At 29.2% G+C, this 25,038-nt stretch overlaps 5 protein-coding genes across 7 annotated transcripts; 2 read left to right on the top strand and 3 right to left on the bottom strand.

Moving 5' to 3' along the window:
• The first annotated feature begins 1,966 nt into the window (after window positions 1-1,966).
• Window positions 1,967-5,997, top strand: LOC103857278 (acyl-lipid omega-3 desaturase (cytochrome b5), endoplasmic reticulum). Its single transcript, XM_009134453.3, has 8 exons — window positions 1,967-2,434; window positions 2,918-3,007; window positions 3,826-3,892; window positions 4,804-4,896; window positions 4,984-5,169; window positions 5,264-5,344; window positions 5,439-5,576; window positions 5,674-5,997. The coding sequence occupies exons 1-8, from the start codon at window positions 1,977-1,979 to the stop codon at window positions 5,869-5,871; spliced, it is 1,311 nt and encodes a 436-aa protein (XP_009132701.2). The 5' UTR covers window positions 1,967-1,976; the 3' UTR covers window positions 5,872-5,997.
• Window positions 5,998-8,320: 2,323 nt separating this feature from the next.
• Window positions 8,321-9,067, top strand: LOC103857277 (putative defensin-like protein 31). The gene is made up of 2 exons (XM_018657506.2): window positions 8,321-8,474; window positions 8,686-9,067. The coding sequence occupies exons 1-2, from the start codon at window positions 8,411-8,413 to the stop codon at window positions 8,868-8,870; spliced, it is 249 nt and encodes an 82-aa protein (XP_018513022.1). The 5' UTR covers window positions 8,321-8,410; the 3' UTR covers window positions 8,871-9,067.
• Window positions 9,068-11,893: 2,826 nt separating this feature from the next.
• Window positions 11,894-17,526, bottom strand: LOC103857275 (squamosa promoter-binding-like protein 13A). Of its 3 annotated transcripts, none has more exons than XM_009134450.3 (4): window positions 13,895-15,156; window positions 12,937-13,420; window positions 12,609-12,733; window positions 11,894-12,511 (listed from the first exon to the last, which is right to left on the bottom strand). In XM_009134450.3, exons 2-4 carry the CDS (start codon window positions 13,386-13,388, stop codon window positions 12,060-12,062), a joined length of 1,029 nt encoding a protein of 342 aa, XP_009132698.1. In that variant the 5' UTR covers window positions 13,389-13,420; window positions 13,895-15,156; the 3' UTR covers window positions 11,894-12,059. The 3 variants fall into 3 exon arrangements, with proteins under 3 accessions (XP_009132698.1, XP_009132700.1, XP_009132699.1); XM_009134452.3 differs by lacking the exon at window positions 13,895-15,156 and adding an exon at window positions 13,615-13,886; XM_009134451.3 differs by having other exon boundaries at window positions 11,908-12,511; window positions 13,912-17,526.
• A 255-nt stretch (window positions 17,527-17,781) lies between these two features.
• LOC103857274 (HVA22-like protein e) lies at window positions 17,782-19,770 on the bottom strand. Its single transcript, XM_009134449.3, has 5 exons — window positions 19,302-19,770; window positions 19,125-19,151; window positions 18,898-19,020; window positions 18,677-18,809; window positions 17,782-18,038 (listed from the first exon to the last, which is right to left on the bottom strand). The coding sequence occupies exons 1-5, from the start codon at window positions 19,346-19,348 to the stop codon at window positions 18,018-18,020; spliced, it is 351 nt and encodes a 116-aa protein (XP_009132697.1). The 5' UTR covers window positions 19,349-19,770; the 3' UTR covers window positions 17,782-18,017.
• Window positions 19,771-22,020: 2,250 nt separating this feature from the next.
• On the bottom strand, window positions 22,021-24,339 carry LOC103857273 (heavy metal-associated isoprenylated plant protein 7). The gene is made up of 5 exons (XM_009134448.3): window positions 24,082-24,339; window positions 23,823-24,003; window positions 23,539-23,744; window positions 23,364-23,445; window positions 22,021-22,564 (listed from the first exon to the last, which is right to left on the bottom strand). The coding sequence occupies exons 1-5, from the start codon at window positions 24,088-24,090 to the stop codon at window positions 22,152-22,154; spliced, it is 891 nt and encodes a 296-aa protein (XP_009132696.1). The 5' UTR covers window positions 24,091-24,339; the 3' UTR covers window positions 22,021-22,151.
• Window positions 24,340-25,038: the final 699 nt, after the last annotated feature.

Below are 25,038 nucleotides of genomic sequence, written 5' to 3'. Positions count from 1 at the left end.
AGTAATGATTGCTTTCATATTATTCAACCAAAGACATTTGATGTTTGAGATATGTTAGCAAATGAGCATTCATCTAGACATAGAGCTTGCTTAGAATTGTGTTTAGGCTTAAGGTTGATAGTTTGATTGATCATTTGCCATCCTTAGTTCGATACTTGATCACCCAAGATCTAATCCCTATGCCCATGAGTTCTCTTTTCCCTTAGTCAAGAAAGTATCATTCTGTTATTGCTTTCTAGTTTAGTAGTAGTTTAAAACCCATCTAAATCATTGGTTGCACTTAGATTAAGTGAGTACTTGCATTCTCAGTGCTTTGATATCCCTCAGAACTGGTTCGACAATCTTCTATACTACAACATTTGTCTTAGGAGCCTTGAAAACTCCTAACATCACTTAACTGATTATATTTTCCTTTATAACCCTACACATTAGAGATATTTCAGTGTAATATATAAGTTATTTTCATTGTAATTTGCAAATTTATAACAGGCAGCATATTCCCCGGGCCTACTCTTCATATTATTTTTGGTGAGTAGCGTAATGATAGATAGTTTTCTTAATTCTTGAACTTGGGTAACATCGTGGGTATCTACGAAATGATTCCTTTCGACGTACACGATTTATAGATAAACACGTAGAGACGTGTATAATAAGCGAGAAGCTTATTTAGCAGTGTTAGAGAAATATTTGAGTTAACAGACTATAGAACCTTTATAAATTAGTATTCAATAAATTAATATTTTTAATATTCAATAATTAATATTTTAATCTTCAGTAAAAAAATATAATATTCGATAAATTAGTATTCAATAAATTAATATTTTCAATAAATTAATATTCAAAAAATTAACATTTATAAAAAAAATCATTAAATTATATTGTCTCATTACAATTGTAAATTAATAACTGATGTATAAAAATTATATAAACATAAAAAAATATTGTTATGTATGGTTTTTATTTAAAATGAAACTAATTCTAATTTTTTCAACACTTCAAAGTATTTTATAATTATATATTTAAAAATATTAACATTATGTGATTCATATTATATATATGTCAAATAATTTAATAAACACTATGAGAGCTAAGTTTACAAAACTTAATTAATATATAATTCACGAAAAAATCTATTCCTTTTATTTTACATATAAACATATTTTAAAATATATAAATCTAAGTATGATATTTTGATAAATTACTAATTTTATAAATTAAATATTATAGTTCATTAAGTATTTTGAATAATTATTGGATCTTTAAGTATTTTGAATAATGATTCAAAATTGACTCATTTTGTTTTTTAAGATTTTTAAAAAATTGAGTTTTTTTTTCGATTTCCGTTAGAATTTGATTTGGGTAAAAACTAAAATCTGAAATACCATAGAATAATAACCATTTGGATACTTATGTCGAATTCAAAACAGTTTAATTCTCAGGTTCAAATTTTCATATTGTTTTTTCATACCATAGAATAATAGCCATTTGGATACTTATGTCTAAAAGTAATATAATCTGAGACAAAATATAAAAATATAAGGATTTATATATTTCAACCATATGGATATGGTTGTGTGATACGAAAGTGTTAGACATTATCGATTTGAAATCTATCATTCAGATTTGTCTTTTACATGGTTAAAGGGTGTGTGAATATAAAACTTTCACGTAGAACAACGGATTTATCTGTTGCCTGAAAAACAGGCTAAACACTCTATTATGATTAGTCTTAGATTTAGGACACCCCTGGTCCATAAAAAAGGTCTTACATATTTACTTTCGCATACATATTTTTCTAATTTAATTTCACTGAATAGAACGATGTAACAAAGTAACAAACCCATTGCATTTAAAATTACAGCAAATTATCCTTTTTTTAATATATAATTATTTCTTTAAATATATATATATATATTTTTTTTTTTTTCAACAAATATATAATTATTAAAAAAAAACAGTTTTGAGTATCTCAATCAATGTCTACAGACTTACACATCCTCCTTCCCCTTTATATAAAGAAACTTCAGACCTCAAAATACATCGAACCCTTTCTTCACCACATTCCACTTCCCACACTCTCTTTTTTTTTGAATTATAGAGAGAGAATCCTCCTCCAAATCTCTCTCTCTCCCAGGATGGTTGTTGCTATGGACCAACGCACCAATGTGAACGGAGATGCCGGTGCCCGGAAGGAAGAAGGGTTTGATCCGAGCGCACAACCGCCGTTTAAGATCGGGGACATAAGGGCTGCGATTCCTAAGCATTGTTGGGTGAAAAGTCCTTTGAGATCTATGAGCTACGTAGCCAGAGACATTTGTGCCGTCGCGGCTTTGGCCATTGCCGCCGTGTATTTTGATAGCTGGTTCCTCTGTCCTCTCTATTGGGTCGCCCAAGGAACCCTTTTCTGGGCCATCTTCGTCCTCGGCCACGACTGGTAAAGTTTCTTCCATTTTGCATTGCATCGATTTATTGAATGCACGTTCTACGAGTATTGTTTGTCAGTTACTTCGTAAAATGATTCTTTTGATGTTCATTTTTTGAAGATCTAAGATTTTTTTTTTTAGATTTTCTTTTTAAATCATTGTTCCACCACCACCTTTCATCGGTCGTACGACTCGTTACAACACCACATCTTTTTTTTCTATAATTACTACTGCTTCCGCATTTTATGGATCTCTCAACTTATAATTAAAGTATAATATCAAGAATATCTATTATTTTTCTTAAACAAGAAAGATAATATTGTTTCTTTGTTATTTTGGTGTATTTCCAATCTATTTCGAGATTTAGAAATGTGACACGTCATTACCTTGTTGAAGTGTTTAAAACAAACATGGAAAGTTTAAATAAATAGTGCAATAAATGATATATATGTATATGATGAATAATGATGTGAAATATAATTGAATAATGGCAGTGGACATGGGAGTTTCTCAGACATTCCTCTGCTGAATAGTGTGGTTGGCCATATTCTTCATTCCTTCATCCTCGTTCCTTACCATGGTTGGTAAGTCAGCTTATTAACCCTTTTTACTATATTATTAATTATTAAACTTGCATTTGTATACTTGGTGCAAGTTGGTAAATGTAATCTGATAACTGAAAATCTATTCATTGCTCGTTCTTTTTTTTTTTGGCTAGAGACAATTTTATAATTAAATAATGCATGTGAGAATATGACTATTTATGTGAGGTAGCTTTTCTTATTCCTGTCGAAAAGCATCAAATCTTTAGCAACGAAGGAAAAAGGAATCAAATTTTTTATTAAATGCAATGGGTCTATGTCTTGGTCATTAGTTTTTTGCATATAATTTATTTATATTTTTTTCTGAACAGCAGCTAATTTAATTATAATTAAATATTCATTTTATAAATAATATTAGACCAATTATTAAAGGTTAGATATTTTAAGAATTATTCATGACTTTGTTTATTGGAACTCCTTTTATCTTTTAATCTTTTCTATTTCTCCATTTTTAATAATGAGAAACTGACTTCAAATCTCCAATAAAGATGGTCTTATGTAGTAACAGTATAATTTTTTGTTTGGTAAATGTAACATCATCTTCAAATATCTTTGAAAATAGACTTACATGCATTATTTTGCTGCGACATTATTGTCACTTATTCCTGGCAATAAATTAGTTTATTACTGAAAACTTTTTTTTGGTCAATTTATTACTAGTAACTTTAAACTTAAAAGAGTGAGATTGTTTGATCAAAAAAAATAAAAATAGAGTGAGATAGTTAGAATCTGCCATGAAAGCAACACTATATAGACAATTTAATTTTTATGAAAACACATTTAATAATTTGAGGCTGCAGGAGAATAAGCCATCGGACACACCACCAGAACCATGGCCATGTTGAAAACGACGAGTCTTGGGTTCCGGTAACATTTCCCTCTTTAATAATTTCTATTTTTCTGTCAAAATAATTAGTTTTTCGAAATTTGAGGCCAGAACGACCACTTGTCAAATTTGATTTTTAGCTGTAGTAAAAACAGTTTGCTAGTGTCACAGTTAACCGGTAATTGATTCTTTTTAACGATTTATAGAAGTAACATTTTTGTAAAATAAAATATACATTATGGTATGTGACAACGGACCACGCTTATTTGTATTGGTGAATCTTTTAATTACTCCCTCCGATTTATTTTAGTTGCAGATTTAGATTTATGCACATAGATTAATAAAAATATTTTGCACATTTTCAAAATAAAAACACAATTACTTATACAACTAACCATATTTCAACCAATAAAAATAAATTAGAAAATATTATTTATAAATTTTGTATTGAAATTATAAAATAATACTTATTTTAAAACGAAATTAATTTACAACGACAATTAAACTGAAACGGAAAGAAATTATTAATACTTAATTAAAGAGTTTTTAGAAAAATTGAAAGACATGTTTATGCGAAACTCATGTGAAAGTCTTTGAAATAATAGATTTTGGTATAAATATTTCAAATTTTCTTAAAATAATAATTATATATTAATATAATTTGTGATAAAATCTCGTCAAAAACTCACTAATGCAAATGCTTTTATTTTGAATTTCTTACTCCTCTAAATGCATTTACTTTTATACTAATATTATTTTCTTTCTCTAATTTGGCATTTCGTAATAGTTTGTCTGTATTTTGAAAACTAACAAAAAATAATAAAAACAAAAGCTTATAAACACATAGCATGCAATGAATATGTACGAATATATATACCAATACATATCTAAGTACTATTTTTCCAAGTACTTAATCTTGATTACTAAAATTCATTTTAATTGTTCCTTTCAGTTACCAGAAAGGTTATACAAGAATTTACCCCACAGTACTCGGATGCTCAGATACACTGTCCCTCTGCCCATGCTCGCTTACCCGATCTATCTGGTATTTTTTAATTCCTAAAATTTACTACAAGTCATTTTAGACTGTGTTTTAAAACAATATAATTATTTTTGTTTGGTTTTACTGCAGTGGTACAGAAGTCCTGGAAAAGAAGGGTCACATTTTAACCCATACAGTGGTTTATTTGCTCCAAGCGAGAGAAAGCTTATTGCAACTTCGACTACTTGCTGGTCCATAATGTTGGCAATTCTTATCTGTCTTTCCTTCCTCGTTGGTCCAGTCACAGTTCTCAAAGTATACGGCGTTCCTTACATTGTAAGTTTCTTAGTATATCATAAAGGGTATATATTTATTATTCAATATATATACTATATGATTTGTTTTTGTCATATATTTTTGAAATATTCAGATCTTTGTGATGTGGTTGGACGCTGTCACTTACTTGCATCACCATGGTCATGATGAGAAGTTGCCTTGGTACAGAGGCAAGGTAATTAAATTAACTATTACAAGTATTTTACAAAAAACTAATGATTAGTATATTTGATTAATCTTAATTCTTGATGTTTTGTGATTAATAATAGGAATGGAGTTACTTACGTGGAGGATTAACAACTATTGATAGAGATTACGGAATTTTCAACAACATTCATCACGACATTGGAACTCACGTGATCCATCATCTTTTCCCACAAATCCCTCACTATCACTTGGTCGATGCTGTGAGTCATCTCACTCTCTGGCTACTTTCATCAAAACCATTTGATTAAAGGGTGATTAATTACTAATGTAGTGATTTTAACAAATGGAATGTGACAGACAAAAGCAGCTAAACATGTGTTGGGAAGATACTACAGAGAACCAAAGACGTCAGGAGCAATACCGATCCACTTGGTGGAGAGTTTGGTAGCAAGTATTAAGAAAGATCATTACGTCAGTGACACTGGTGACATTGTCTTCTACGAGACTGATCCAGATCTCTACGTTTATGCTTCTGTCAAATCGAAAATCAATTAAACTTTCTTCCCCCTTTTTGTTTAGCACTATTATGAATAAACCAGTTTTTTTTTACTTATATATTGTTGTTTTTAAGTTAAAAATGTACTCGTGAAACTCTTCTTAATTTAGATATTATTCCATTTACACTGAAAAACATACAATTTCAAAGGTTGAAAAGAAAGACAAAATTTTCTAGAATGACCCTAAAATCCCTTTTATCACAAATATAGTCTTCAAGGATCAAAATTACCAACATATTTCATTAAAAAGTAAATAGACACTTATACTCTTAGAGTTAAAAAAATAGCTTCAAAAAATTTTTGAATTTCAAAATAAAATTTTGAAACAAAATTCGAAAAATGTTTCATGCACCTACGTATATGTGTCTGTGTCTGTGCCATCGTTGTCCAAATGTAAGTTTGCACGATCAGTAGTATTCGTGACTTGAGCATCTATGTCATGCTCTCCATTTCCCACATGATTTTAGAGAGTTATGTTTCATGTCACAGCGGGGGATCTAGAGTTTGCATGGGTTGATTGCGGGTTCAGAACCTTCGTCCAGTTCCCCTAGCTGCGGTCAAAGTAGAGTTTTCTCTTTGGAGGACCATGTACTCTGCTTCGAGCTGAGTTAGTCTAAGCACTTTATTCTAGCGGTTTGGAATTTCTTTCCATCTGCTATTTTAAGTTTTGAACCTCTGAGGTGACTCTTGGATTGCATGTAGTGGTATTATTGTTTGCCGTAGCTGAGTTCATCTCTTCAACTTACTTCTCTAAGGCTTCGAGATAAGCTTGGAAAATTGCTCATGTATTAATCTATGTGACTATGTCTAGCAATGTACGCACAATCGGTATAAAATTTTAATAGTTTATTTTTTGGTCAACAAATTTTTAATAGTTTTTTTGACCAAAATATTTTTTAATGGTTTTTAATATGTATTTATAATGGAAAAACTGATTAAAATGGTTTTCCAAAAACGTCAATGAAATTATTAATTTTGTAAATAAAATATAGGATTATATAAATTAGCGTTATGTGAGTATTGACTTAGTAATAACAATAATCAATTATAAGTCTAAGCTCAATGTGATGATTTTTTTTTGCTTGTAATGTAATGACGATGATGAAAAAAATTCGCAATATAAATAAAAAGTTAATACTTTGTAATCATAAATTTATCTTTAGAAAATTTATTGCATTGTATTAAAGCTTTACATTGTTTTGTCTCTTCATAAAAAAATTACCAAATTTTTTTAAGTAATCTTATAAGAAAAGAAAAGTCTGTAACAAATATACAAAGCTGGATTATTTCAATATATTATTTGAGAAATATTACAATATTTGAGCTATGTCATGTGTCATAATTAGAATGCTTTTTAAATTATCTAGAAACATAAGTTGATCTATCTAAACATATATTATACTTCTCATTAGACTAATTATACAATCAAATTAATAATCTACAATTAATATTTTCATTCTTTCCTTAGAAAAAACTACGGAATTACCTAATGTGATTCAAATATATATTTGACAAATAATGACTTATAATAATAAGTATTTGATAACAATTTGTCTATCCTCAATCATTTTGTTTAATTCTATATTATTAAAATAAAGTAAACAATCACATTAACCATATAATAAAATTTAGATTTTTAGTATATAACCACATTAAAATGTGACCAGTGATTTAAATTTCTTGTTATAAGAATATATAAATGATCATAAAACCATATGAGTGAAAATTTCATTTAATAATCATTCAGATATATATCTACATATTAAACTACATACCATATAAAATAAATAAATATTTTAATTTCAATTGCATTGAAGAAGTATTGAAAACTTAAAATTTTAATTGCAAAATTTTCATTGAATTTTTATAAATTATTAAAACTATTAAAAATCACACATTGAAAATTTGTTAGTATTGGTTTTGAAATTTTGCTATAAGCATATATAAATAATTATAAAAATATATAAGTAGAAAGTCTGATTTAATAGATAGTCATATTAAAATATATATTATATATGTATGTTGTTATTATATAAATTTAATTATATATCACATAAAATAGATAAAAGTGATTGTTTTAATTTATTTAGCATAAAATTATTCTAAACAAATAAGAGTAATTGTTTTGGTTTATGTGTTTGCGCTGGTTTAAATATATATACAATAGTTAATGGTTTCTCAATTATTCAATATATATATATATATATATTATTTCATAATATATAAAAAATAAAATAAATAATAATATATAAAAATAATTTGTATATACAATAATCATTCTGTGAAGGAATTTTAAACTAGTAAATTATATTACTTCAGTTTGACTTTCCTTTTCGAGGTATTAATAGTTTGTTGCTTGGTAAGGAATGTCAAAAGTCAAAACTAATAGTCAGAGTCAAAAACATATCATCTCCAGTATAGTATATAATCAAAAAGGATCCATATATTTAAAGAATATTTCAAATATATATATGAAAGGTTTTAGACTCTTCATATTCATAAGAAACAACTAAAACAATAAAGACAAAAAAATCAAAATGATATCAATAAGAAAATGTTATTTTTTGGCGTTCTTGTGTTTGGCGATTCTCTTGACTCTAAGTATGCAATATATGTTGATTATTTTGTTTCTATTTGTTATTATATTATATATCCCTTCATGTATGTAGTGTAACATATTATATAGGGTTTCGGTTAAAGTATATACATTTGTTTGTTATAGGATAAGTCTTTGAGATATTGAATTGTACACTAACAAAAAAATCATGTTCTTAAATAACTCCCTAATTTCTTTTTAAAAATATATGCTCAGATCTTGCGGAAGCTCAAGATAGGAGTAAGCTAATTCCTATAGGTCCTTGCGCACAGATTCCGAACTGCAGTCAGACATGCAAAAATTCAGGCTTTGCTAAAGGCGGACAATGCATCAAATGGTATCCTAATTCTATTAAGTATACATGTGCGTGCTTTGTAAACGCTGCTACACCGGCTGTTTAAGATAATAACTCTTCAAATTTGAACTAAAAAGATCTCAAATGACTATTTAAATAGAATATTGAAGAAATATGTTTTATGCAAATAAAAGTGCATTTCAATTTTAATTATGTTCTCAATGTGGACTGTTATATGATCATATATATATATATATTCTGTATGAAATAAACCGAATTAATAAAGTTTAGAATTGTTGTCAAGTTTGCAATCATAAATTTTCAATTAATAACAACGAATTCAAGATATGAGTTATCTAGTTCACATAACTAACATGAGCCCCCCAAAAAAACATGAGCCACACATCTTATTGTTTTGGTTGTTCGATTCTACAAAAATGAATTTTATTTATTAACAATATAAACAATTTAAATGAAATTTTTTGTGAAGTACTGTTTTATTAATAAGATACAGAATTTCAGAAAAAGATAACAAATAAAAATAAATAAAGGTACTGCTAATCAATTTATAAACCATAATTATCTAAACATATTGATCTCCTTTATTGTTCTGCTCTTAACCATTCCAGAATTTGTTTGTTATCCTATTTTGTATAGAAAAACATTATTTATCTTAATACTTGTATAATTAAAAAACAAACATTTGATTCCTTATATAATAAGGTCAATTATATAAATTTGGGGTCATCGTCAATGTCTACTTCATAAAATGATATGCCTGATTCCAAAATTTGAGGAAAAGTCTTTTATGTAAAATTCTTTTTATTTTTTCTAATGTGTTAAGTTTATGTTGGATTTGAACCAATCAATTCTAGTGATAAAATTATACTTGACAGCTAATCTTTCACTCTGAATATTTTTATTAAAATTTTGGAAAGAAAAAGAACTATGTATATTATTTTAACTCTATCAAAAATAAAAGAAGTCTTTCGTGCCTCCAGAAAAATTAATGTGTTTTATCACCTAACTAACACCTTGTAACATAGAACTATGTATATTATTTTAACTCTATCAAAAATAAAAGAAGTCTTTCTTGCCTCCAGACAAATTAATGTGTTTCCTTGTAACACATACTCCATTTGCGATATCGTAAAACTAAAGTACAAAAAAATTTATTTAGTGATTGTAAGGTCAATACACTAGTCTTCCTAAACTCAAAGATAAATTAATGTACTGACCATCGCCATGAAATTGACCCATATGCCAAGTGAACAGGCGTGAAAAATCCATTAGCTTAACTGCCGATGGTCGGATATTAAAATTTTTTTTATCATATCCCTTGTATATTAATTAATTAACATTACAACATTGTTTTGTAGCAATGTGTCACCGTGAAAATGAAATTCAGAATTCTTAAAAAAATATGTAGGTTCATCTTAACTTATACTATACTTTTTACTAAATTAGCTATTAAATTAATAAATAATGTACAAAAGAATATTTTAGTACTTTCTTTATATAAAAACTACAGAATTGTCTAATATGATTAACGTATATATGACAATTAATGATTATGAATAATATATTTTTGATTATAATTTTTGTATCTTAGCTCTTTTTTCTGTTTAATTTTAGATTATTAAAATATATTAAACAATCACATTAACCATATAATAAAAAAATATTTTTTTATATGTTATATTTTTAAATTTTTAAAACGACTACAAATTATTAAAAACGTTAAATGTCTCACACTAAAATTTTGTGATCAATGGTTTAACTTTTTTTGTAATAACAAGAAACAAATGATCATAAATCGTATGAATATGAAGTCTCACTCACTAGACATTAATATTATATATTAAATATAGTTTAAAATTATAGTTTAAAATTAAACTATAAAACATAGAAAAATACTTAAATATGATAATTTCTAAATTTGTATTGAAAAAGTATTGAAACCTTCATATTTTAATATTGAAATTTGCATTCAAAAATTCGCACATTAAAAATTTTGTGTTTATCATATGATTATAAATTCTCAATAATAAATATTTATATTAAAATATACTATATATTTATATCCATGTCACTGAAATTTAGTTATATACCATATAAAATAAATAAAATTATTGTTTTTTAATTTACCAAAAAAGTATCGTAAATAAACAAGATGTATTATTTTGATTTATGTGCTTAATCTAATTTAATTATATATATAATATGTAAATGAATATAAATAAATAATAATATATATAATATTTTTATATATAACATTCATTCTGCGCAATTGCGCGGATCTTAAGATAGTATATATATTAAGTCAGATGATACACAATTGAGAATCTCTCCACAGTTTTGTTCTCAAAAGGTGATCAAAGTGATCCAAGAAATTCGGGGAAGATAGTTGATGGTAAAAATGGCAGTGAAACCTTTAATTGGCTCTCTCAATCAATGGGTATGAGTGACTCTCTCAATCAATGGTGAACCAGAATTTCTAGAATCGCACAACAATCCTAATCCAGTGATCAAGAGCAACAAATGAATAACTCAAATACTAAAGACAAGATACACTCTTTGAAGAAGGAAGCAATTTCTTTTATAAAACTTTTTGGTTGATTGAAAGTGCTTTGTACAAGGACGACCATGAGCTTAAATAGACTCTGAAGACAAAGATTGCTAAGCCAAAATCAAATAGAGATCAAAGAAAATAAAGGGAAAGAGCTGTTGGCCTTAAATGGCTTTCTTGGCCAAAAATAAGAAAGGTGATGATTATTTTGCGTCTTGAGAGTTTTGTGGAGAAAGCCTCGTGTCTTGGGACGACCATGTGAATTGCAAGTGTCTTCATAAGGCTGTGGTTGAAGTGATATAGCAATTGGTCATCAAATGGATTCCAGCCCAACCATTAGTCGGGGGACAATATGATAAGAAGCCGGCCATACAATTTTCAAAGGTTGCAGCATTATAAGCTGTAACCATGGAGGCAACAAGAGATGGATATGTTCTGTATCCAAAGGTTTAAAAATCTGAGCATGTGCTGGACGAAGATGGTGAGTCTATGATTGGTCATAACTTAAACCGACATAGACCAAACTTAGTATATTTATTCAACCACATTATGGTTCAATATGTTTTTCCAAAAATTTAGTAAAGTTCTGCTTTAAACGTAATTATTGAAACTTGCATCATGCTACAACAGTGTACTGCTTATAAATTACAAAACTTTGAAAAACTAGAGAGAAAGAGAAGAGAATAGAGAACGAGACGACGCAGACAAACATCTTTCTGATTCTATCTACCAGTGAAACGGAGGGAAGGTTTGTGGAAGAGGTACAGCCTCATTACCGGATCCATCAGAGACTGCACTCGCATTCTCAAACAAACCGGACCCATAAAAAACAGTCTCTTGGGACAAAGAAAGTGGTGGCTGTGGCTGAAGCAAATGAGAGGAAGATGATGACAGAAGAGAGAGAGCGCAATCAGAGTCATGGATGCAACTCGTCATTCTCGAGCTGTCCTCTTCTTCTTGCAAGAAAGGGAACTGTTTCCCTCTGCTGTTTGGAGAAGAAGATATCGGGAACGTAATGCCTGTCTTTGCAGGAAAAGAACCAACATAGCTCTGGTTCTGCCCGTAACTTGAACCATTGGCCATAGCTACGCTTACAGGACCGCTTCCCCAGCTCGGACTCACAACAGATGTAGTTGGAAACACGTGTGGAGAGCTTGAAAAATCCAGCAATTTGCTACCTGTTAACAAGATGGTGCTTAGGGACTCTTAAGTCTATTGGATCCAAAAAAAAAAAAGAATTTATTTTTTATTTTTTAAAAGAAGAAAAGCAAAAACCTTGGAAGAAAGTTGCAGTACGATCGGTATGGTCGGGCTGAGGCTTCCGTCTTCTTCGATTGTGTCCATCAAGACGTTTCCTACAACTTTTCTTACCTTCATCAAACTCTTCCAAACCATGAAACCTATCTCAAAAACAAAATGGACCATGAGCTAATTTTTTTTTTTTTGGAATTCATTTCTTTAAATAAAATATATATTTTTTAAAAATTAGGCTTTAATCTAGGCTAAAATAACACAAAAAAACTGTAGTATGTGCAAATGCACCCTCAGCAATATATACACAGATGTTAACATTATCCAACATATGAATACAATCAGTTTTTACCTGCTGCATTGTTGACAAAACCTCTGATTATTACCATTGATTGTAACCACAGGAGTTTTAGAATGGACATCACAGACTTTATGTCTTTTATGATACTCTCTACAGTTACTAAAATCAGAATCACATCCATCAACCAGACAAATCGGGATCTGGTTGTTCCCTCTTGTCCTCTTGGAGCTTCTTGAAGCCTCAGAGGCGCTCTCTTTCAACTTACTAAGACTTATCACTTTCTCTGTCTTGCCAAAAGCAGAGGAGGAGGAGGAAGAAGAGGAGTGTCCGATGTTTCTTCCAAGTTTCAGATCAAATGGTAAATCTCCTTTTGGCTGCAATCTTCTTGGTGGTGAGGATGACCCACCGAACGAGATCGATGCATCGACTGGGGTTAAATCCGGTACAGATTCTTGGTCGAATTCAGAGAAATAACCGGAGCTGAGTTTGAAGTTCCAATCCATTTAAAGCTTTTTTCCTTCTCCTTCTTCACTCACTAAAAGAAGACATACATAGAAACAAAAATATCAAGATTTATCCTTTTGGTTTTGTTAATCTAAATTGACAGGTTTAAGAAAAGGATACAATAAATTCAACTTTCAAACATGAAATTTTTTAACTCGATTAATCTTGAATTTTGAAGAATTTTTTTTAAAAAAAATTAAAAAATCCCAAAATGGGCAAACTTACTGTACTGAAAAAACAAATGGGAAGTGCAGATATATAGAACTAGAACAGATCCCATGTAATGGGAAGAAAGCAAAACAAAATAAAAATAAAGCAAATATATAAACTTGCAGTTTTGAGTTTCACTTCATCATAAAACCCCTCTCTCTTTTTTATTTATGTCACTCACTTGAAAGCAAGAATTTAATGCAATAAAGAGACAGAGATTAAAGAAAGATGAAACATGTTATTCATAAATTATAAAATAAGAAAAGCTTGGTATTTGAAGGTTGAGAAATCTGACCAAATCCATGCACCTACCAATGGTCAGTAGAAGAAACTCAAAAAAGAGAAGAGCGAAATCTACAAAATATTGACAAGTGAGAAAGAGAGTTGATGGGTTTAGCGAGAGAAAGTGGAGACAACGAGAGTGGCTGCTGCTGCAATAATGCACAAGAGAAAGTGAAGAAAAAAGTAATATATTACTAAGTTTAAAAATGAAGCTTAATTTAATTGTTTATTTGCTTTCCTAATATAGGAATTGTTGATATCCTTCTTTAGAGAGAGAGAGAGAGTGGAGCAAAGGGACAGCTGTTATTGTTGTTTGTTCATTTGCTAACTTTTGCGTTTTTTTAATTAAAAAATTCTTTATTAGTTTGCTTACGAAATTTTTAATTTTGTAACAAGTTTGTTATTATTTTAAAAATTTATCCTTAAATGATAATTATTTTATTAAATACTTCAAATTTTTGACAAAAAATAAATTAACTCTTTTAAATTATTTATAATGTTTAAGGATAGTTTATAAAACATTTATAAAAATTTATAAACCTAAATCTTAAACAATAATTACTAAACCATAAATTCAAATGTTAAAATATTTTTATTGAATATAAAATTTAAAAATGATAGACAACTTAATGTATATAACCAATTTTTCTTTATCAATTTGTTTGCCATCCAACAAGTCTGAATTTATGATAATTAAATGAAATGATATGAAAAATACACAGCATCATTAGTTAATTTTTTATATATTTTATATGAAAAAACATTAAACATGTAACTCATCAGTTTATGTTAGTAGTTTGGTATCTAATTTAGACCTGATATGTTGTTGAGAAAAGCAAATTATACTAAAATTTTAATATCGTTGAAAATAGTATAGAATTTAATGTGTATGATTAAACAATATTTGTTCTTCATGGAACTAGAATTTGAAAATTTTAAGCTGACATTTACATTTTTCAAAACTGAAAATCTTCCAAACATAAGTTAGAGATGATAGAGCACAACCTTTTTAAAAAGTCATAAGATTGTCGTTAGCCTGAATTTCACTTGGTGTGAACAATAGTTTAATTATACCAACTAATTCTGTTAACGTCATTATATCCAATTAAAATTACAATCAATCAAACTGTGACAAAAAAAAATCACAATCAATCTAAATATAAATTGTATAAAGCATCTGATTATCCAAAATTTTACTCTGTTTTTTTACTTTAGTATATTTCAAGTTCATGTAGATGTCCAAACTAATCTCTAAACGAGTGGTATGGTCTTTTTTTTTTTTTGACAGCAAGAAATTTACAGACTCATGATAACTCTGTAAATCATGTTGGTAACTCCGCATCCATGTGAACGAACGAGTGGTATGATCTACAAATGGACTTTCATTCTAGCTATTCAAATGGACCATAAAATAAATTTATATTTGTATAGTCACAAAGTAAAGTGTAGTGGAATGCCATCAACTCTATGTTGATTGGCAATTCCAAAGTTCGCCTACAAGATTTTTATTACTAAACTATCACTTTATGGTTAAAATTTTATTTTGTTCCCAATAACTATCAAGATCTTTATTTTAATTTGTTATAGTACATAGCAATCGTTTGCAATATATATAGCATCTATCCAATTTTAATAGCTTTCAAACATGGTCACCTTGTTTCTTTGAAAATAAGAATAAGACAGACAGGGTTTTCTAATATGCTCTTGTAAATAACAAAAAAAAAAATTGGAAAGTAATAAATAAGAGGTATATGATGCTTATTTGCTTACGGCAAAACATAGCATGTGAACGTCGTGGTTCGCATTACACAAACATCTTCTTCTGTTTTTATCATCTCTTTCTTTCTTTCCCCGATACGCGCTATTTCTTCGACCAACATTTACTCCTTCACGGGTCACAACTCACAAGTCGACAAATAATATGTTTTTTTGCCAACAACTAATAAACATATTTTGTTTCCTTTTCTTAAATAACATGTCTTGTCTTCAAAGAATCAAACTAGCCTTCTACTTCTTCTAAAGAGTATCATCACTTTAACACTTTTCATATAGATTAAAATATTAAAATATATTACTATTTTTATTAATTAAATCTATTTAACCACTAGTATTTGAGATAAATAAAACTATTTGTAGAATCAATATATTTTATAATTAATATTAAACTTCAAATAAGTATAAATTGCTTTAAAATATAAATGTCAATCTTTGTGTAACAAAAAAGTATCAAATGATACTATTTGTAAAACAGAGAAATAATTAGAAATGGCTGATTAACACCCTCGTTAAAAATTTCTCCAAAATCAATTTATTTTTGAAGAATAAGTTAGTTGTAGAAATAAAAATAAAAAATTTAGTTGCATGTTTGACTATTTAAATATATTGATTTATCTTGAATTCGGATGTTGCAACTAAGCGATGGATGTTGAATCAAGTACATACATACTGGATTACATCAAATGTGTTATATCAAATTGTTGTGGATGTTACACCTGATAGTGAGTTTAGTTCCATGAGGTTGTATGTACTAAAGTATTAAGATGCATGATACTGGTGTATATATATTTTGTATTCAAAATAACTTTTATTTGTACTCGATAAGCTTAATATCGCCTATAATAATAAAATCTCACTTTTTCTGTGGACGTATCCAAATTGGACCACATTAAACCTTTTTGTCTTTGTTACATCGCTTTATCCATCTGTTTTTGCATATGTTCATTTTCATGTATGTAACAACAAAGTGGCATCACAGCTTCGGGTCTATGATTTGGTGAGAAGATGGCTGGTATAAATGCGAAGATAGAAAAGTTTGATGGGAGAAATAACTTCAATCTCTAGTATTGCAAACGTTTCCGAAACACCATGGCATATGCGGGCCGCTGTCAGGAAAGAAGTCTAATGTTGCTGTTTTAGATACTTAGGAAGAAAAGGCATTCTCTAAATTTTGGTTGTGTTTAACAGATGAGTTCATCATCGAAGTATCGGATGAGAAAACTATTGCTAGTTTGTGACAGAAGTTAGAGAGTTTGTAAACAAGTTACTTCTAAAGCAACGCCTCTTTGCCTTGCATATGCAAAAATATATATATTGAGATTTGCGACCATCCTGGCAAGTTAAATTTGATACTACTAGAGATGTGTAACATCGATGTTAAGGTGGAGGATGAAGACACTACAGTAATCATGTTGGTATCTATGTCGAACTTATTTGAAAATTTCGTGCAATCGTTCATTATTGGCAAAGATACAATGAAACTGGAAGAAGTTAGATCATCGCTTCATAGTCAAAAATTTTATTAGAATAATCCAGTTAAAAACCCAAAATAAAAATAATTTAGGTATTTTCTTTATATATCCCAAAAGAAGAGGAGTAAAGAAAAATATTTACCTTTGAAAATCTTTATAAGATATTACTTAAAGAGATTTGAAATGTATAAAAGAAATAATGGCTATGAGAGTTGAAAAGAATCCGCAATATCTGCTAGTTAAGCCCTCTAGTACACCAAGATTTAGTTTTAAACAATTCAAGGAATATAATGTTAAAGTTTATGGTATTATTTTTAAAAGTGACTTGAATTTAAAGCCTTGTAAATTAAGATCTTTGTAGAACTAACTTGAATATAAATTCTTGTAAAGAAAGTTTTCTGGAGATCGTCAGGCCTCAAAACTCAGATCTAACCACTAAATGAGTAAATGTACAGCCATAAGTGAATTTTGGCCCTTTTAGGGACGACTTTGTTTGTGTTCAGAAAAAATAGACTGGATGGCTTTTTTTTAGATCACCAGTGTGATGATTTGTTTGGCATTTATATTTTAGATCACCAGTGTGATGATTTGAGAATAAGTGATGCATATCGTGAGAAAGTATGGCATACTTATAAAAAGAAACAAACCGAGCATAACAATTTAAACTGGTAATATATTAAAAATAATATTTTTGACGTCAGACTGAACTTTTCACATAGGTTCAAGCAGACGGCTCATAAGAAATGAAATTACAATCATATCATCAACTTGTAAACGCATTTTTCCGTAAATTAAATAGGAGAGAAAGACAGAAGTAAAGCATCAAATATTAGAGACTGAAGGAACCAACACTAAAGCCTCTTTGTGTCCCGTGCATTCTCTTTTTAGTCACTCAGTCTGGTGTCGTTCCTGTATTCCAAACACCAAATTAAAAAAAAAAGACCGTCAATATACAATAGTGTTTCTTTTTGTTTCACATGTAGTATTACAAACCTAGACAACCATTCTAGTACTTTTTGCAAAGAAAAAAAATCTCATTATGAAGGAAAGTTAATAGTTTTCATTGGTATAATTATTTATTTTCCCTTTATGCAAATGCAACCTATGGTGCTTTTGTTTCCCTGAATTTGACATCATTTTTTGAATCAAGATTATAGTGATAGATTGTTGCTCCGCTGCACTTGAACCAAATCCGTTTTGATCACACTTTAGATCCAGTTCGTTTGAACCTTAAGTATTAAAAACCGGTTATCATTTTGGCACGTTACATGCCTAGTAGACTCTTTTTTTTTTTTAATGAAAGGCCCTTGCACTTACATAGTGAAGCTCAAACAAATCCGGAAAAATGACCAAACCATATTCGAAGGATGATAACTCAGCTATCATGTGGACCAACCTATTTAGGACTAGGTTTGCCCTCACAAAGATTTTCATCACCACCATAAATTTTCAAATCAAGTGGATATGCTATATGAGTTCAAGATATATATTTACGTTATAGTAACCTATAGGAAGATAGGAAAATGGTTAAAGATGAAATAGTTGACCTTAGGTTTGAGGATGCCATACTTCCTAAACTGTTCCCTCACGACTCTGTTGTATATGAAAGCTGCTCCTCTGAATTGCGGCAAAACCAACCATGCTACCAACACTAGCTTCGCCGTGTACCATATCGGTATCCTATATACATTTTCACACAAAAATTCAATTTTTGTTTCTCACATTATTTCCAGGACAAATAAAAATACATAGTTAGTATTATTGTTACCACTCTAGGAGCGATTGAAGGATGAGTTCTGAGAGAGTTAAGAAAGAGTAGATAATCCAATAAGCAAGCCATTGCTCATCATCTGCTTTTGATGGGCTCTCTATTGCTAGCACCGACGCATATCTTACCAATATTATAAATATAAAAAAAAACAATTTGAATTTAATCATTGAAATAAAACGAAACAAAATGTGAATTTATCAAAGAAACAATAGTAAGTTACTTACAACGGATAAAGCAGCATCACCACAGGACTGCATATGGTCGTAAAAAGTAAACAAAACACGAAATCACGTTGTTATTTTAATAATAAAAATGCTATTATAAAAGAAAAACAATTCAGCCATAAATTGATGGAGATAAGTATTAAATCGAGAAAATAATATGAAAAGTCAAGTAAGTACCCAGCGATGGAATGAAGAGCAGAGAGGAAAGTCCAAAGCTTAGTCATTGTAAGAGGAACACAAAAAAAATCCAAACCAGTCAAAGGAAGAATAAAAGAGAAGTTTCGAAACCCTTTTGTTTTCTAACCAACACGCCCAAAGATGGAAGGAGATCTTCTTATTTATAATATCAAACTTAGACATTAAAACAGTTTGGCACGTGGTTCAGCCCCTGGTTTAAGCCGGGACAACTATATTTCAATATTTTGGATACCAAACCGATGAAAAAAGTTTTGTCAGAGCATCTACAATAATGAAATAACACCAAATTTGTTATTTTGATGTTAAAATAGTTACCATCTCTAACAATGACACCAAATTTTACACCAAAAATAATATTATATATTATTAATATTTTTAACTTTAAAATTTAATTTTTATTATTTTTAATTAATAAATATCTAAAATATTATTAATATTTTTGTTATTTTTAAGTGATAAATGACTATGTTACATGGAAACGGAAGCGGATACGTGGAAGCGGAAGCGTATGGAAGCGCGGAAGCGAGATTTTAAAAAAAGTTAGGAAGCGGGTACGTATTGGAAGCGTATACATATATAAATTTTTTTTAAAAAATCTAGAACTAAAAATTACATGTTTAAATTTAAAATAAAGCATCTATTCATTTATAATAGTTTCCAAATTATTTCATATTAAAACTGTGAAATACACATAAATTAAATTTAAAATAAATTATTATATTAATTATTTTTATTACTTTATAATTAATTGACATCATATATTTGAATATATGATTATCTTTATTAAAACCCTCAATGCATAAAGATAATTTATATTGTTAATTTTTTTTTATATACTTCTATTCTTTCTATTCAATACTATTAAAATTTAGATTTTATATAAAATAAAATTATAATTTTATATTTTTATTGATATAAAACATTGTGTTTTTTTTAAGGAATGGAAGCGTGATTCCAAAACGGAATCGTAAGCTTCCAACATGTTTTTAAGAAGAATATTTTAGAAGCGTTTTGGAAGCGAGATTCCGTAAGCTTCCACAAGATTCTGATTCCGATTCCGATTCCGAAGTTGGAAGCAGACGTCCGATGAAGCTTCCGTGCAACGTAGATAAATGATAATAGTCATTTAATAATTTATTTTAAAAAAAATATTTTTTTAATTATGCGAAAATAAATTTAAAATACAAATAATACAATATATTTATGTCTAATTACAAATTTTATAGTAATTAAATTATATTATTTATTGGTGTGCTTTACATCAAATTTGGTGAGTGTTAATTTTAGAATTTTATTGAAGATCAAATTACACCAAATTTGATGGTTTAGTGAGACGGCCTTATTCATATAACTAGGCGATCAAAATCGAGTTTACTAGTCCGGTTTACATATTTTGGTGGCTTAAGTTTCAATGAGTTACCGGACACGTGGGCTGAAGAGACAAGAGGTATCAGATTCTAACTTGAGCGTGTCCGACATGTCACCGGCCAATAGAGTCCCGATGTCGGTGGGATTCTCTTTATTGTTATTTTCCATGCTTTCCCTACTATATATATTTTTTTTTCCTACTATATTGATTTATCATTAATTACACATACAAATATTTTTGTTGTAGCAACACTCGTAAAAATAGTTTAATATGCTATAATATTTAGAAAAATATCTGATATATGCTAAACACTTTTGTTAGAAATTATATACAAATTTTTTTTTTTATATACTTCTTTCATTTTCTTTTGAAAGTATTAAATATTTTTTATCAACTAGATACATGGAAGAAAGACACATGAAACCATATATCTGTAAACACATTTGAGATATACAATACCGTAAAAAAGACAAAAATTATTGAAGATACAAATATGCTTTTCAAATGAATGAATGTTAATAAATATATTTTGAAAAACATGTTGAAACTGTATCTAAACGATAAGCCTTTTCTCAAAAAAAAAAAAAAAACTGTATCTAAACGAATGAAAATTATATTTTGGAAAAGGTGATCGATCTTTGAGAGCATCCCATGATGATGTGATAGAAAAAATTGCTTGGGAATTCGTAAACTCAAAGATGTATGACTAACCTCCAGGTTTTCTCTATGTTTACTAGTTGATATCAACGATCAGAAACCATCACCGCAAGATGTATTCGCAACTGTAAAACCAAACAATTTTTTAATAGAATGTAACACCCAAATATCTCTTTAATAGACAAAGCACTGCGATGAGTTGCATAAGTTGTTTGGAAAATGTGTTGAGGGTTTTGCAGTGGAAAGCTCAAAGTTTGTGTATATTAGTTACGAACTTCCACACATTAAACTACATGCAAAACAGCAAAAGTATTTTTTTTTGGAACAAAAAAGCAAAATCCATACATCTCAAATGGAGGAAGCAGCGAGATAAGTTGCAAAAAAAAACTGTTTGAGAGTGTTTTGAAAGTTTTGCAAGAAAGCACAAAGATAGTATATAATGTATTAGGACATTTTAAACATGACGTAGTATTTACTTTTACTATTTAGAGATGAAGACTTTTAGAAACATGTAAGTGCATTTATATTGAGTTTGTATCATGAGTGCTTCAACAATGAGTTCCTAAGAAAGTTCAAATGAATAAGTTGTAAAAATTGGGTATTCTTGTTTTCAAGTCATTTGTGCGAGTGAAACGAATTCGTGAGATTAAGCCATCAATTTCGAGGCTCAAATCTCTGCATGGAGAATTTTTTATGTTACAATACTAACAATAACATGATCATCTAATAAGCTTGAAATAAGAAAGAATCCATTTAACGACAAAAATAGAGTAAAATTTCTAACTTCTTAAGCAAACGATTTACTACATCATGGTACAAGCGTTGGGGTTCTCGTCACTGAATATCTGTGGTGGATAAGCAAACATCTCCACAGGATACCTCGGTGGCTGGTATTGATATTCATTCTTCTTTAAATCCACCACTTTGTCACCTCCCTCCGCTGCAGCACCTCCATCTCCGACCGCCGATTTGGCCACTCCACCACCGTCTTCCTTAGCCTCTTTGCTTTCTTTGTATTGTTCTTCTTCCCTTTTCTTCTCGTCTTTGTCTTTTGTTTCTTTTTCTTTCTCCGGTGGTTTTGGCGATGGATCTTGCTTGACAATCGCAGCATGCTTCCCGATTTTCTTGTTAACGTACTCAACTAGCTTTTCCGGTATAAAAACTCCTTTCACGCTCACTTGTGATGCTTTAAAGTCTGGTTCCACAGACTCCACTCCTGTATAGTAAAAGGTAGTTGCTTTATTTTTTTTTAATAATACAATATTCAAGGAATTAATAATCGAAGAAAGTCGAACTTTCAAATTGCATTACAAATATCGAATGCGCAAAACTAATTTCAATTCTTAAGCAACCAATGCTATTCTTTGGCACTTAGAACTCGATTAGTTGATAGCATTTATGTGTATATATCTATCAAGCATAAAAATATCCACACTTTCTAGAAACAACAATTTGTAAAACTTATAGTTAGCATATACACATACGTACTGGAATTTTAGATAACTCCGCATACGAGGAATGTATTCACTAACTAACTAAAAAAGTGTTTAGAACTTTGAGATCCTTGGGAAATATAATAGGTGAAGTAAATACAAAGCACTTGACTTTAGTTGACTCTATTCAAACCCACTACAGTTTCATGTAACCTTGAAATACTAAAAGAAACAAAAAAAAAAATATTCGGGACAATTTTGTTAAAATATATGATTATTTTTTTTTTGGTGAATATTAAAATATATGATTATAGTAACAAATAATCTGGTGAATGAGTTTCTTTTTAAAGGAGGAAATGCTCTAACGGTCTAAACGCATGGTCTTGTATATTGCTCTTTTTAAAGGGCCTACATAGTACACACAATTTTAAAGATGGAATCAACTTATGACATACATAAGAGTCCAAAACGTAATGTCCCAATTAAGTGAAGTCAGAGAAAACTTCGATTTAATAGGAGTCATACCCAGTTGAGGATATTATAATTAAAATTTTGAATAAGAAGATGAAAAAGAAAACAAACCTTTCATTCTCATGATTCTCTTTTGGATCTCCATGGCACATGCTTCACAATGCATGTGAACTCTCAACACCACTGTCACTACCTGTTTTTCTCAGTGCCCACAAAATTTTAATGTTAATTACACAAAACCAACTTACTTTCTTCAAATTACAAATCTATCCTCAAAAGTCTTAACCTCTTCTTTTTTTTCTTGAGGTTTTGGTTTCTCCTCTTTTTTCTCCGGTTCATCTGAAACCGGTTTAGGCTCTGGGATAGGAGAAAGGAGCTCCACTGGACGGTGGCTCTTTCTTTGCAGTCTCTGCAACACTTTTAGTGGATCTGCCTTCTCTCCTTTCACCACAACTTTACTATTTTTACAATCAGTTGTTACATCCTCCACCCCTAATCACATTTTCAATTATCCCAAAATTAACTAAACCATTACACAAATGGATATGAAAGAAATGTGTTTAGTTGTACCTTCAAAGCCTTTAAGACATCTATGGATTTTTTTAGCACAACCTTCACAATGCATAAAGATCTTAAGAACAATCTCTTGTGGCTCTTTCTTCTTCTCTTCTTCTTTCTTATCATCTGGTTTTTTCACTTGTGGCTCTTCAGCTTTTTTCTCCATTTTCTCTTCTGATTTCTTCTTATCTTCCTGAAAATGGTAAAAAAGGAGAAAAAAAGTTTAGGAATAGTGTTTGGATTTGTGAATCTGAAAGTTTGAAATACAAACCTCTCCCATTGATTTTAGTGCCAGTGTTGACTGTTGAGACTTGAGAGAGTTTTTTAGTGGCTCACTTATTTAAGTTTTTTCTTCTTCTTTCTACGGACTTGAGAGAGATCTGGTTATATAAAAGACACATACTATTTCTTTTATTTCTTTTTTTTCACCCCACAACCACAAGTACAGAGACTTATTAGTATTTTTCCCATCCAATTATTCATAGATTTTGAAGATCTTTTATAAAATGTTTCTTCTCAGTGTTTTGTTTTAACTGATTTTTTTCTCAGTGTTTTTAGCTATTTTGTATATTTGACCAATATTGGGTACTCTCTAATCGTATATTCGTATTGTTTCCAAAATTTGAATACAGTTTTAAACCTTATCTACCATAACTCAAACCTTATCGGTTGAAGTAATTACTCGGCTTGATTGTCAACATATTAAGTCTTCTACAAAAAATAATTGCATTACTATTCGGCAGAACCTACATATCTAACTGAAATATACTCTTTATGTTTTACAAAGATATCACTTTGACATTTTTTTTAATTAAACTTCTAATACTCCACATGTTTTAACACGATCCATGTTTTAGAAAAATGTGTTTCAAAAATACATTTTTACATTTTTAATCCATATTTTATCACATAATAATTGTTAATTATAAAATTCAAAAAAATAATTGTGATTATTTAATTTATGCTGACTTAAAATTGTGTCAAATAGATAATCACAATTAATACATTTTCATAAAAAAATATGTTTTCTTAATATATATAAAAAATTTAAACATAAATAATTGTGAAACGGATAGAATATTATTTTAGTGAAATGACATTATGAAATCAGTCAATATGTCTCTTTCTTGGAAAACCCCAATAAATCTAGTATTTATTATCATTTAATATTGCTGATATTTAATATTTAAAATTATTTTGATTGTTTTATTACATTATTTTCTTTTTT

This window comes from Brassica rapa, chromosome A03 (genome assembly GCF_000309985.2).
Source record: "Brassica rapa cultivar Chiifu-401-42 chromosome A03, CAAS_Brap_v3.01, whole genome shotgun sequence".
Classification (NCBI taxonomy): domain Eukaryota; kingdom Viridiplantae; phylum Streptophyta; class Magnoliopsida; order Brassicales; family Brassicaceae; genus Brassica; species Brassica rapa.
The sequence above is the reverse complement of the archived record's forward strand: the minus strand, read 5'-3'. Positions and strand labels throughout refer to the sequence as shown.